General features: G+C 49.7%; 1 protein-coding gene across 1 annotated transcript in view; it reads left to right on the top strand.

The window, feature by feature from the left end:
• Positions 1–14,302, top strand: part of UBAC2 (UBA domain containing 2) — a 187,093-nt gene extending 172,791 nt beyond the window's left edge. Inside the window, exon 9 of the mRNA XM_081115129.1 lies at positions 13,120–14,302. Within this exon, the coding sequence (XP_080971255.1) occupies positions 13,120–13,227 (108 nt within the window). The 3' untranslated portion in view covers positions 13,228–14,302. The remainder of the gene's footprint in view (positions 1–13,119) is intronic.
• Positions 14,303–14,544: the final 242 nt, after the last annotated feature.

The following is a 14,544-nucleotide window of genomic DNA, read 5'->3' as shown; positions in this document are numbered from 1 at the left end:
ACATCCGTCGTGTGTTACAAAACTACATCACCTTGCTCATAAAGGAAAAGCAGACAACCCCCGTCTAAGAGACGTTCCATTAATACCGGCCTGAGTTCTTCCGCAATGCTGACGTCACAAACTGCCCATGTTGAAGGAGACCAGGGAGGCATGGGAACTAAATGCATACGTGATCCATCCTGGAATGGACTCTGTGCTGGAAAATCGGGGGTCGGCTCATGAAATTGGACTGTGGATTAGTTAATAGTTGTCTATTAGTGTTGAGTTTCTAGGATTTGGTATCTATACTACTGTGGTCAGGAAAAATAATATCCTTGTTCTTAGAAAGTGAAATACACACTCAGGTACTAAGGGGTCGAGGGACATGATGTGTGCAACTTAGTCTCAAAGGGCTCAGAAAACTGTGACCATGTGTGTGTGTAGACAGAGAGGGCACCTGTGGCAAATAGCAGTGGCTAAGTCCGGATGAAAAGTCATCAGAGGTTTTCGCTCCTATCATGGAAAAATTTCTGTGAGTTTGAAATTATTTCAAATTAGAGTTTTTAAAAATCTATAAAAATTTAAGTTTTCAGTATTACAATAATAATACTTTCACATTTCCTTCTGCATACGATGCTTTCTTATGAAAGCAAATCGAGGTCAGCATTTCATAACTGGTCACACCCCCAGGGCAACGTCTCCTCCATCCCTGCCCCAAAGTAAAACACCAGTCAGACCCAAGTCACCCAGTCTCGGTGGCAAAGCTGTGTCCGGACTTTCTCTGGAGCCCAGAAGGGGCCCCTGGGCAGGGCTCCCACTGCCACCCTGGACGAGGCCACGACAAATGCTTCTGAAAGAAACCAGTTGGCTGTGCCTGATGAATTGCTCCAGCCTTCCCTTGCCCTGGCAGCTTCTCCGTTCAGACTGATACCTGTAGCAACTCTCTAAGATTGAGAGGTGGATTAATTCATCGTCCTATTTCACCGCCATTAGACAGTTTCTGGAAAGATGATATCCACATATGTTAAAAACAAGCTTTCATGTAGTTACAGCTTTTCACAGCAGAGCAAGGAAGAAGTAAATGCTGTTTTAAACGGATATTCACATGTTAACCTCAGTGTTGTCATTCTGGGGGGATCAAGGAAAATGATTCATTAAAGAACGTTAAAGACTTCAATTCCACACAGTTTGTTATCACTTTTTGACACTTTTTTTTTTTGTCACTATCTCACCTTTAAATGCCTCATATCGTTAACGTTAACGGCTGCTCTGTGAAGCATGGGAGTTGAGGTGATCCACACATTAAGAAAATAAAACCCAATAACACAGCATTTGTAAGATATTTATGGTGATATTGAAAAGAAAGCTAAGCCCTGGCTGATGTGGCTTAGTTGGTTGAGCTTCGTCCCATGCACCAAAAGAGTGCAGGTTCGATTGCACATGCCCAGGTTGCGGGATGTGCAGGAGGCAGCTGATGGATGTTTCTCTCTCTCCCTTTCCCTCTTTCTCTAAAAATCAATAAAAACTTTAAAAAAACAACAGAAAGTAAGCTGATGCTCTCAAATTCAGGTAAAAGGAAATAGAGGTCTGCTCTAGTACTGTTTGCTTCATGAACCTCAAATCCCATTCTTCACAGAGCAGCCATTAACGAGTCATTTAAAGGTGAGATAGTTCTTAGTTTTGTCACTTTGTAAAAAAAAAGTGTCAAAAGGTGATAACACAAGGCTGTGAAATTGAAGTCTTTAAGGGTCTTTAATGAATCATTTTCCTTGATCCCCCCAGAATGATAACAGTGAGGTTAACATGTTGTGAATATCCGTTTAAAACAGCATTTACTTCTTCCTTGCTCTGCTGTGAAAAGCTGTAACTACATGAAAGCTTGTTTTTAACATATGCTTCCTTATCATTTGACTTTCTAAATTGTTTGTTAGGCTAGACATTATCTAAAATAATATTTGTTGGTAACATTAAGATAGCTCGAATTAGCAAAACATTTTTATACTTAATTTTTTAATTAAATGTATTACATATTCTGTATTTAATATAACATAATTTTACTACATTAAGAAATTTGGTAATTTTCTAAACCAAGAAAAATATAAATGATTTTTTTCTGATGTAAATGAGCACTTCAGGAATTTCAAGATATGTTTTGAAAACAAACAAAAAAATATTCTAAGAAAGAATGTGCATCCCTTATTAAATCTAGTAATAGCCACAAAAATTTTTTGTCATTTTTGTACTTTTGCTGTTGTTCAGTTTCTGGATTTTTAGTTCTTCACTGTCCAGTCCTACTGTTTTTCAGCAGACCCCAGCCCCTTTGCCTGCTCAGCACCCCTTGTAGATGCTATTCCAGCCCCTTTTAAGAATATGCCAAACTCAAGTGCCATGCAATAAAAAATGTTTAATAAAATGTCATATTTCTATTATCTTGAAAATAAATATTTATGTGTATATATATATGTGTGTATACACATATGTTTATTTATTCTATTTTCCCCTCTTGTTGTCTTTTTTCTTTTCAATGAGGGAATTTTATATACCCATACTCAAAATTAACAAATAATGAAATTTTGTCATACGGGCTTTACTTTTTATTTTTTAATCAAAGTGGGGGGGGGGGAAACTTACCAAGTTGATCTCTCTCAACTCCTCCCCAAGCTTAGAAAGTGACCTTTTAGTTTATGCTTAATGGGACACAGAGGTAAAACTGAACAAGGAAGTTAAACAAGATTAAACCAAAGCTGAGACTTCACGAAAGGAAGGTACATGGGCTGTTACAAATGTTGACTTCCTCTCTTCCATTCACATCTGCCCTGCCTTTTGATTAGCCAACAATTATCTGCTATCTGCTTGTCACGGGCTAACCACTGGGCTAGGTTTCTGAAATACAGAGATAAATAGCCTTTGGGTGGTACAGAGCCCAGTGCAGGGAGCCAGGCAAGGGGACAGTGCTCGTCGACTGCATGGAAGTGCTCCCGTGCTGGAGGGCTGGGGGCAGAGGCATATGTAAAGATGTGGCGTGCTGAAAAGTGCATCCAATTTGGGGCAGCACAGGTGGGTGAGGGTGTAATGGAGGGTGACGAGGGGGACAGAGGAACCGCCTGGGGAGGGGGCAGGACAGGCTCCCCTGAGGCCCTAGGTGGTGTGTGACTTCTGCTTTATGCCATAGGCCTGGCAGGGTTTTAAACAGGGAATTACATCACCAAGTTTCCCTGGGGGATGAACTAGACATAGAGGAAGGGACATATTCTAAGCATAACCACGTATGTAACTTTCCCATCCCTGCCCAGGTTATAGTGCGGGTGCTTACGAGACTCTTGCCCAGAGGAGACTTGTTACCTCTGAGTAGGTTTATAATACAGGAGACCCGTCGTGTGGACACCAGTAGTGTCCTCTGTGGTATCCATTGGCCCAAGTGAGAGAGAATAACTGCAGAGCACACAAGACACTTCACATCGTAGCTGATGAGCAGCAGAACATATTTAGTGTAAGGGAATCTAACCCTCAGCAAGGTTCCCTTCCCACGGCCTCTGAAGAACCCATAAACTCCAGGAGACCTTGTAAAGCAGCCTCCTTGCTGACCTGTGTGTGTGAGGTCTGCTATGCTCCTGCTCTGAGTACTTCTAACTGCAGTCCGCTGGGTTCTGGTCTGGTGTCTGGCACATTGTGTGTTTTCCCCGATAAACAGTGAGCTCCATGAGGCCTGACACCCTTTCTCCTGCCCCACCCAGCCCAGAGCCCGACGCAGAGACGGTGCCCGGCAGCTGGTAGAGAAGGGGTGGCCACAGAGCAGTACCATGTCAGGCCTCTCCATCTCTAATGCTTGTAGACTAGAAGTGTTTTCTAAGAAAATACCAACGTTTAAATGTTTTAGAAGGGAACATTGGGTGGCAACCAACTTTTGGGGGTGCTTTGTTCTGCTGGGCACTGTGAAAGATGTAAGCAAAGGCACTCATCTGCCTGCAGCCAGGCCTTCTCAGTACCAAACCCTGAGCCAGGCCGGAGAGTGCAGAGGGAAAGGGCAGCTGTGGCCGGGCAGGGCCATAACCAGAAACAGTTGGCTCGGCTGATGCAATCGCGGGGGCACAGCAGTCTGAGGAGGAGAGCGGTCAGGTGATGGGGAAGAGCGCTCTGACCCGCAGAGATCTGACAGTGAGCTTGCGTCAGCAGTGGGTAGGAGAGGAGGTGAGCCCTGATGGGTAACACATAACAGTTAACCAAAGGGGAGGGAAGGGTGAGCTCATGTGTCCCCGATGGCCACCCAGTGTGGGGGTGGATTGGGCCACCTTCCAGGTGGGCATCACTTAGTTGCAAGAGTCAAAATTTGGGAAGGAAGAACCAAAAAAAAAATACACTTGTTTTTGACACCCTTAGCTAAAGGGAAGTTAAAACCACAGTCTTGTTTGAACAAAACAGGCCGAGGAGTATCACTAAGAGGAATCGCTGTAAATCTCACTGGAATGGCTCCTCTTGCACTTGTCTCAAAGGGCAGTTGATGTGCAAGTAGAGTGCCAAAGTGCGGATTATCTTGAGAGAGTAGGGAACACATGTCCGAATCACAGAGGATGTTCTCTTTTTTATTAAAAAAAAAAAATAGAATGAAAACTAATACAGACTTATCTCCATCTCTATAGGTTTCTTTTCTCACTCAGCGTGACCTCTTTGAAAAGCATAGTATCTTTGGAGCACTGTCAGAGGCAGCGGCAGTGCTCTCCGTGGTGCAACTTCTGTCCAAGGGCCGATGTCTCTGCCTCAGGCTGGCCGCCTAGGGGCTGTGGCACGGGGGCCTCAGGGAGGCAGCGAATAGACCTGCAGGTCATGAGGAGGGACCGCCACAGCTGTCTCCATCCCAGTGATAAGGCGGAGCTGGAATCTCTGTACCCAGCTGTCCTTCACTATCCCTTCAGTCCGATTCCCTGGGATCCTTGCCTCCAGGAACTCACGTGCTCAGGGAGAGCAAGCAGGCATTGGAGAGGGTACATTCGGGGGAGTAAGTGAATGTGGAAGACAGGAAAAGCATTAACACGTTTTGGCTATTAACCCAACTACACCTGGTTTCTAAAGCAATTAGAGAAAAGGGTGGTTTAGGTTTTTAGACCAGAAACCAGGGTGAACTCTATTCTGCTGTTCTGTGGGGAGAATGTTTTAGACAGATTTTCTGGATACATCAGCAAAGGAGGAAGGTACTTGCTGTGTTTGAAACAGTAGGAATGTGGACGGAAATGCTTTTCAGAAAATTCCTATGGGGTATTTTTAAAGTTTTCTAAACAGACTTGTTCTGTGCTGGTCTCGGCTCGGCAATAATCATTAGGAAACTTTGAAAAAATAGAAGTTTATTACTTTCAAGACCTGGGATTACACAGCACACCTGGGCCCACAAAGAGAGCAAGAGAGGGAGAGGTGGGGGTGGGGTTGGAGGAGAGAAGGGCTCGAGCTTGGGCCTGGGGTTCATTTTTATGGAGGTCAAGGGTGGGGGTCTGGGTCTTACAGTCTCCCTCTTTATTGGTGAATTTAAAACATAAGAGTGGGAATTTAAAGCGTGGGGGAAGAAAACACATGGCCCAAATTGTCAATTATTGAAATCAGCCAAGATCTGAGTCTAAGACAAAGGGGCTTCGGTTGGGGAAACTCAGCTGGCTCTTTATCTAGTCGTGTGGCCGGCAATGCGATTATTCCAGATAGCCATCACTGGGGTGGACGCCTGGGCACTTGAGTCAGGCCCTTGCATGATAGAAAGGAAAAAACAGCTGCCAGCTTAGCATACAAGACCTCTGCAAACCCTGCCTGTCAGGGCTGATGGAGATGTGTGCTTGCCTTGCTCTTAACTTCCTTAAGTCAGACAGTGTCTCTATCTTAGCATCTTCTCCAGAGACCTCAGAGTTTTACTAGCTTTCTCATTTTGTCCCCAAGGTGTTTATTGGTCAACAACTGTCAGTTCCTTAAAGAACTTACATCGCTGAACTTACACACCGTCTCTGACCGATGCCCAAGCACCTTCTCTGTGCCACGCTCTGTTGGGTGGGAAACCAGGCACACGTGGTACCAGCCCTCACGGAGCTCACGTCTGCCAGGGAAAATAACCCACAAGTCACAAAACCCAGCCGACTGTGGTTCCTTAGGGCAGGACTTAGAGCAGTGGAGACAGTCTGTGAGTAGTCATTGAATCAATGACGTTCCTGTACTTCCGCAACTTTATTTAAACCCATCAGGACGTATTTTTATCTTCTGGTCAAATAATGCCAAGAGATTTTACACTGAAACTCTCTCTTCCCTTGGACGTTAGATCTGATGAGGTCGGTAGCAGATGGTTCTCATGACAACAGATGAACTAAAATGACAGGAAACCGCCTGCAGAGAAAACAGATTAGGTTTTCAGTGTGAATTAACATATTTAATAATACATATGCTTTGGATGGGGAGGGTGGTAAACTGGATATCTATAAATACCATTATTTATATGATCATTCAAATGGAATATTTCCTAGACTTTATACCGATGTAAAGTAAGGTGTTCCTAAGAGTCACTAACATAATCTGGGCTTTTTGTTTAGGGTGTTACGCTCACCCTTTACAGAGATTGTTCCTATCCTCTGACGTCGTTCGTTCCCGTCACATTCGGTTCTTAGGCCAATTCTTGTGTGCTATTAGCCCTAGAAATAGGTTGCAGAATTCACTTGCATTTGTATTTAAGCGTGGCTGCATTAGCCGAGGCTGTGGGTGCTCATGTGGCGCCCTTGGCGGTGCAGCCATGTCTACGCAGGTCCTTGTCACCTGGGGGAGCGTGGGCGCTCCCTCCATGGCAGTGACCCAAGCCCAGAAGGGGCGGCTTTCTGTTCTGAGCCTCCTCCCAGCCATCCACGCCAGCCACGCCCTCTCCAAGAACAGCCTGTGTTTGATCCTTTGTAAAAGACACGTCAGTTCTTTGACTAACAAAGGATATAAAACTAGTGAAGTGGAAGCAGTTAAAGTGAATGCCGAAAACAAAACCCAAAGGTGGTTTTGTCAGTCTCTGAACTGAGGCCTGAGAGGCTGGGAGGGCAGGCTCTTCACGCGGCCCCGTCGCGGCCCCATCGCGGCCCCATCGCTGTCCAGTAGGATAATAATTATCGGAAGAGGTCCTGCTCCCTGAGCACCTGCTACGCCAGCCACTGTTCTAGGCCTCTCACACACGTGAGGAAGCTGGGAGCTGAGGTGTTGGTCCCCTAGCTGGGGTCACACTGTGAACATGAGGCCACCTGGAGCCCCGCCCCTGATCGACCGCATCTCCACCTTCCAACCGCGGTGGCCGGGATGAGCCTCTTGCCCTCGGGTCAGATCCAACCTGCTGCCAGTCTACCCTGTGTTTTTATTTTAAGGAATTGTAAGCTCCTGGAATCTTGTCTGTATTTTGCCTGCCTGACCTGTACAGGGTCTTGATTTTCCTCTTTTGCTGTTTGAGCACAGAAACTCGTGTAAGCATTTCAGAGACGGTAATGAATTGCACTTGGCTTGGGCAGGAAGGGCCTCTCAGCGCAGATAACAGTAAGGTGCGAGCAGTAATTGTTATCATCCGGCCAGGAGAGCTGCTCTCGGTGCTGTGGGTTATGCCCCGTCCTTGTCATCTGCCCCGTGAACCACTGAACCACCTCGGAGGGTGGTGCCCTGCCTTGTGGGCTGGGGCAGTCGGAAAACACTACTCATTCTTTACTTCTCCTCTGCTCTGGCTAATGGGTATCCACACACCCCAGCCCATACGTGCAGTTTCATTTTTCCATGATGTTCACAGCATTGGACACCAGGGGAAACTCACAGACACCCTTTCTTAGTGTCATTACTCAGTGTTTGAAAAGAAACACTGTGCTAACGCGGTTTCTACTTCGTAAGTTTCTTCATCTGGTCCAAGTACCAGCAATACAATTTTCTAATCGCGCTTGTCTTCTCAGCCCTAAAAGGCTCGGCAGGCCCCGAGGCCAGCTGTGGCTAATGGGGCCAGATCGCCAGCTTCGAACCAGCAGCCAGGCTTCGGGCTTCTAACTGCACAGACTCTAAGAAAGTGTCTGCGAGACCTGGGAAGAGCCAGCGACCTGCACATGTGGTTGTTTGTGTGAGAGGGAGGGGGAGCTCCGGAGAAACCTCACACGTAGAGAAAGCTTTTCTCCCCACCCGCACATCACTCCCCGACCTGGGACACGCCCAGACCCGAGGCCTGCCGCTGCCCTGCCTTGGGGGACGTGGGGCCGGCCAGTCATCCACATCTGGATTAGCTGCCGATTTTAAATGATTTTAAATCGTGATTTACCAAAAAAGTAGATTTGGTCCTGCTGGCAAGGTGCCAAAGAGGCAGCCTGTCCCTCTAAGACGGCAAAGAGGTGAGAATGTAGTGTTTGCCACGCTGGTCGGTGGCATCTGTGGGTAACAGAGGGAGGCCAGGTGGAGCTGCCCACCTCCTCACCGGGCTCATCAACTCCACTAAGGGCAGTTCTTAACTGGAGGAACCAGAACAAGCATCACGCAGGGTTATTTCTGTCCAGGAGCGGAAATAACTAGTCCGAGTACTTGGACCAGTGAGGTGGTTTCTCCCCGGTGACATGTGTTCAGCACAAGTCCTGATCGGGGTGGAGAAAGCAAGGTAACGCTCCATTTGAAATGCCCCAAGGAAAGGGGAAAGTGTGGATTCTGGGAATTGACTGACAAAAGGGATGTTTCATGTCTGGCAGAAGTCTCAAGTAGATTATCAAGCAGATAGCCTGTGAGCGTTAAAGAGAGCAGAGCCTTGTGATCTGAAGGCACCAAACTGATCCTGTTGACACAGGATGTCACCAAGACATTTGACAGTATCTCCTCACCCTAAGAGATAAGTCGGTGACCTGCGCACTGGGTAAGCATACGAAATGGGTGTGAAACATGAAAAATCTCTAACAAGATGTTGATTGGCCCCTTGACTGGAAAGGGAGGTCTCTGGTGAGCTCTGGGCCTGTCTTTGACTGACCTGCTTGGCATTTTCATCAGCGATCACTTGAGTGCAATGGCAGAGATTTGCTAATCCAATCTGGGGAAGCTCCAGCTGGAGGGGCAGACTCACATGGTAGGCACAGAATTTAAACTGGAGGTAGCTTGAGTTGGCTCCTCATTGATCAGAGGAAATTTAACAGCGTTGTATGCTCCTGAACCCAGAAGATCAAGTATAAACTCACAGGTGGGGTGTGAGAGGCCTGACTTGAGAGCATTTTATGTGAAAATACCAGAGGGTTTTTAGCAGGCCCCACCTTAACTGGCCACCACAGTATGATGTAGCTACATACAAAAGGGCATGAGTACACTCAACTATACATATGTACGCATGCTACTGAAGCAAGGGCTGTGGTCACAGGAAGACAGCAGTCTGTCTAGCTGCCCTTGGCCCCGTCAGGTCATGCTGGGTCCTGTACTCGGGTTGGGCGCTGTGTTCTGAGGCGGCAGAAACGGGCAGCATGTACGGGGAGGCTGGGCTGGAGGGTGCTGGACACTGAGGCACAGGTGGACAAACACAGCCAGGGCTCTTCTCAGCAGGCCTGGAGCACAGTGTGGGGAGAGGCAGTCGACCCTGTAAATACAGGGGACAGTCACAGTCATGAGAGAGGACAGGTCAGTGGGGCCACGAGACTTCTACTTGGGTTCCTCCCCGTCTGGAGACATGGAAAAGGGCCAAGCACCCCGAGATCCTGTGGATGAGGAGGAGGCAACCAGGCCAGGGGCGCAGGGAAGAGCCTTCCAGCAGGAAACACCCCCAGTGACTGTGGGAGACGGTGCCGCGTGCCTGGGACACCCCGGGAGTGGGGTGCTGGCCTAGCGACGCCAGGGGGTTCAGGGGAGGAGGCGGGCAGCCCTCAGACTCTCAAAGTGCTTCACGCAGAAAAGGGAATAGGGATGCTTTCTGTTCCTCCAAAGGGCAATACTGTTGCTGTCCCCATGAGTGACACTAGTGAGCGGCAGGTGCAGCCCCGTTGAGGAACTCACATCTGGCCAATGAGGGAAGAGTGTGCCTGACCCTCTGGGAAGGCGCTTCTTTCCTGGAGTGGAAATGAAACTCGAAGATCCCGGCCATTCTGTTCCGTCCGCACTGTCCATCGCCCTGGGCAGCTGAGCTGGACATGCCTGCAGGCCAACCGCTCCTTTAGAAGACAGCTGTCCAAGGCTTCTGACCACACCCCCCGTGGGACCCGCACACGCTGCTCACCTGTGTGAATAAGGGGCTGAAGTGAAGCTATGGAAGCCCCTCACTGCGTGCAGCCTTTAACCCTAGTCCAGTGATAGCGAACCTGTGACACGCGTGTCAGAGGTGACACGGGAACTCATTTTTTTGGTTGATTTTTCTTTGTTAAATGGCATTTAAATATCTACACTAATAAAAGAGAAAAATGGTAATTGGCGTATGATGCTACCCTTTTCATTGGCTAATCAGGGCTATATGCAAATTAACTGCCAACTAAGATTAGCAGTTAACTGCCAACAAGATGGCGGTTAATTTGCATCTGTAGGCACAATGCAGGGAGGCGAAAGGGACAGCAGGAAGAAGCCCCCTGCCACTGACAGTGATCGGAAACCCAGGGGGGAGCTAAGAGCTGGGGGCCAGGGCAAAGGCGGCCATGGGGCCGCCTTTGCCCTGCCCCCCAGCCATGATCAGAGAATCAGGTGCCTTTGCCGCCCTGGCCAGTGATAGCAGGAAGTAGGGGTGGAGCCAGCGATGGGAGCTGGGCACGGTCGAAGCAGGCAGTCCCAGGAGCTAGGGGTCCCTTGCCAGGGCCTAAAGCGAAGCCCACGATCGCGGGGCCGCTGCCACTGCGGGTCCCCACTGCCCAGGCTGGATGCCTAGGCCAGAGGCGTTAGGCCTGGGCAGGGGCGGAGCCTGCAACCGCGGGGAGCTGGGGATCCCCTGACCAGGCCTGACACCTCTGCCGGAGGCCTCAGGCCTGGTCAAGGGGCCGATCCGGTGATGGGTGATCGGAGGGTGATGAAGGTCAACTCCTCTGGCCTTGGCATCAGGCCTGGGCGGGGGGCTGAGCCGGGGATTGGGGGGATATGATGGTCCCCTTGCCCAGGCCTGAAGCCTGGGTCAGAGGCGTCAGGCTTGGGCGGGGGGTGGAGCAAGCGATCAGAGGGAAATGGGGGTCCCCTGCCCAGGCATGATTCCTGGGCCAGAGGCCTCAGGCCTGGGCGGGGGCCAGAGCCAGTGATCGGGGGGAGATGGGGGTTCCCTGTCCAGGCCTGACACCTCTGGCGGAGGCGTCAGGCCTGGGCAAGGGGCCAATCAGGTGATCGGAGGGTGATGGGGGTCTACGCCTCTGGCCGAGGCATCAGGCCTGGGCAAGGGGCAGAGCCAGCAATCGGAGGGGCCTGGGGATCCCCTGCCCAGGCCTGATGCCTGGGACAGAGACATCAGGCCTGGGCTGGGGGCAGAACCAGTGATGGGGGGAAATGAGGGTCCCCTGCCCAGGCCTGACGCCTCTGTCAGAGGCATCAGGCCTGGGCAAGGGGCCGATCCTGCAATTGGAGGGTGATGGGGGTCAGCTCCTGAGGGCTCCCAGTATGTGAGAGGGGGCAGGCTGGGGTGAGGGACACTCCCCCCCCCACACACACACACACACCCAGTGCACGAATTTCGTGTACTGGGCCCCTAGTATAAAATAAATATCAAAAATACAAGTCTTTTACTATGGTTATCAAAAAAAATATCAAATATCAAAAAATTTCTATATGTGACACGGCACCAGAGTTAAGTTAGGGTTTTTCAAAATGTTGACACGCCGAGCTCAAAAGGTTCACCATCACTGCCCTAGTCTTAACCGACTAGCTGTTCATGACCCACTCACAAGGGCTCACAGTCTCATTTTGAAAAACACTGGCCAGACTCCCACTGAGGAGGAACTCACATCCCCTGTGTGCCCTCCCAAGGCTCCTGAGGAAGTGCACCCACTTCACCCCTACTCCCTCCCCCTCTCCCATCCTCCCCCTGCCAGCTGCCCACTGCACCCTGCACTTGGCACCTTCTCCCTCTCCTCCCATCACTCAGGCCTCCCACACCCTGCTCTCTCCCCCATCACCCAGCCCACCCCATGCTCCCACACACACCGACTCCCCTCAGCAGGGAAGGAGGGAAAGAGCAGGGTCGGAGTTCCTTTCCCCCGGGCAGCGCCCAGCACCCAGTTTTCTACAGGAAAGAGGACCGCAGTGGTGACTAATCACTCGGCCACAGAAGCCTCTCTAATGAGCACATTGAAAATCTCAGCATTCGTAGGAGTATCATTTCGACTACATATTATTGCAGATGTGGTATATGTTCATATAAGTACAAAAAAGTAGATGTTCGTGGCTCTCCAGCATCACAGACATTTTTATCATACATTTTTAAATGGGAAACTCCATTACGAATAAACTTTATTATCTCTGCCAGTTTTGACATTGGAGACTGCCTGTAGGTCAAAGAACAGGAAACCCCTTTTTTCACAGATTCAGGATTTGTGGTTTAAAAAATGCAAGCCTTGTCCTCCCTACCCCTGTGGCTTTACCTACCGCCTCCGCGCACAGGGCTGCTGCCACCTGCGGAGCCCGGCCAGACGCAGCGAAACCTGTGACTAATGTGAAATGCTGGCACCGTGTGGGCATGCACAGGACGTGCTCCACAGGGTGACCCCGAGAACGGGAAGGCATTTTCATGGTCGGTGTCCGCCAGCATCGGGAATAAGCCTCCAGCTAAACAGTTGTTCACCTGCGTAAGGACGTGCAGCTGAGCCGTCATTCCTCCCGAGTCAGATCTGACACTGAGGAGTGTGGTGAACTGTGGCTGCTTCCACAGACCTGCTCTCCAGCCCCGGGCCCAGCCGCCCTCTGCTCATGCTGGCAGGTCGCTGGGCCCGTGGGTGCGCCATCCCTCATCTCTAAAAGGAGGACTCCATGGGCGAATGCATATCTATCGGCTCTATGTACTAAGCACTTTAAAATGTGCCTGTGAGGATTTGTTGAACCTCAGATTTCACACTGAAACGAAAATTCGTTTTTTGGGTTGTTTTTTTTTCCTGGGTGTGGGGGTCAGCCAGTCCTTCACGTGAAGAGCACTTGGGGCTGGTGGACCAGGGACAGTGCCGTCAGCCTCACCCGATCTCTGGTCTTGTTTCTGTTCAGGTGGCCCGGCTCATGGAGATGGGATTTTCCAGAGGCGATGCTTTGGAAGCCCTGAGAGCTTCGAATAATGACCTTAATGTGGCCACCAACTTCCTGCTGCAGCACTGACCATCCCCGCAGACAACACTGGGACTGGCCGAGCCGCTGACCACAGCGGGCACCATCCCTGCTCCCGCGTCAGCCAGAGGCTCCTGCGTCCAGTGATGTTCTGAGGATCTTCTCCGGCGAAGGGCGGGTCCCGCTGCTCCCTCCCTAATTCAAGGTCGTTACTGTTCGGGTATGGAAAATCAGTTTCAGTACTCTAAAGTAAGTTTGCCATTAAATTAGCATGTATTTTCTGTCTTTACTTTTTTATTGGGTGTTTTCCTTAGTTTGGAGCATCATCACTCATTCCTAATGTGTTTAAAATGCATTAAAATTGCAGCTGTCTGCAAGCAGTTGAATAGCACTCCAGATGGGAAATTACTGCTATTGTAATATTATCCTTTTTCTTGTAAGGTATCATCCTACGTTATATCTCATCATAAATGCTGTAAAAGGAGAAAGGGGAATGCTATTCAGAAAGGACATGTCAGGTTATCCCTTAGGGACTTTTTTCATTGCTGTTTTTTTCCCCTCAAATTTGTTTTCAAGCCCTAGTGGCTATTCATTGGCCACACTTCCTAGGGGTACCTGTCTGCTGCCCGCAGTATTGGCCAGGCCTAGGTGATGAGGGAGACACGGAGAACTAACTCCTACCCTGGCCCAGCCCTTTCCTGTCCAGGGAATTTTTCCCAACTCCTTCTCCCCACCTCCTGATAGTCAGTTATTGACTCTAGGTTCTGGAATACTCCATGACACTTACCTGGAGTGAACTTTGCTTAGAGTCTCCACAGTTATCCACCCAGGTTAGGGGGGAGTGGGTCAGAGAGGAAACAGAACGGTGGGCAGGCTGGGCCAATAGGGCAGGCGCTCCTGGCCCAGGGCAGACTGGGACCTGGGCTCCAGGCAGTCACCTGAGGGGTATGTCATCGCCGTGGAGATGGTGGGAGGCCGGAGGGGGCGAGGCTGAAGAGACCTAACACAGGTGGCTCAAGGTTTAAGGAAATTGCACAATTGTGTTCTGCAAAATGAGCAGAAATGTATCAAATTGATGTAAATTTGGACATGTATGATACTTACAATAAAGTTTTTAACGTGCATTACTTTGGGGTATTTTTTATTAGACCTACCTAAATAAAACTTTGTTCTAGGCTATACTACATGCCACCTCACTCCCCTAAAAAAATTGCCCGACTGCTCATCTTTCTTCAGAAGGTCTGGGTGCTGCTCTGCAGTGAGAAGCCCTTTGTTCCTGCCGGGAGGACTGCCCGAGAGGCCCCGTGCTTAGGCCTGTCGGGGCGTCGGCTGCTCGGAGGGGGCTGAGGTGACGGACCCCCACGCGTC

Source organism: Myotis nattereri (genome assembly GCF_964212035.1).
Source record: "Myotis nattereri genome assembly, chromosome: 2".
NCBI classification, from domain to species: Eukaryota; Metazoa; Chordata; class Mammalia; order Chiroptera; family Vespertilionidae; genus Myotis; species Myotis nattereri.
This window is presented reverse-complemented; position numbering and strand designations above follow the sequence as displayed.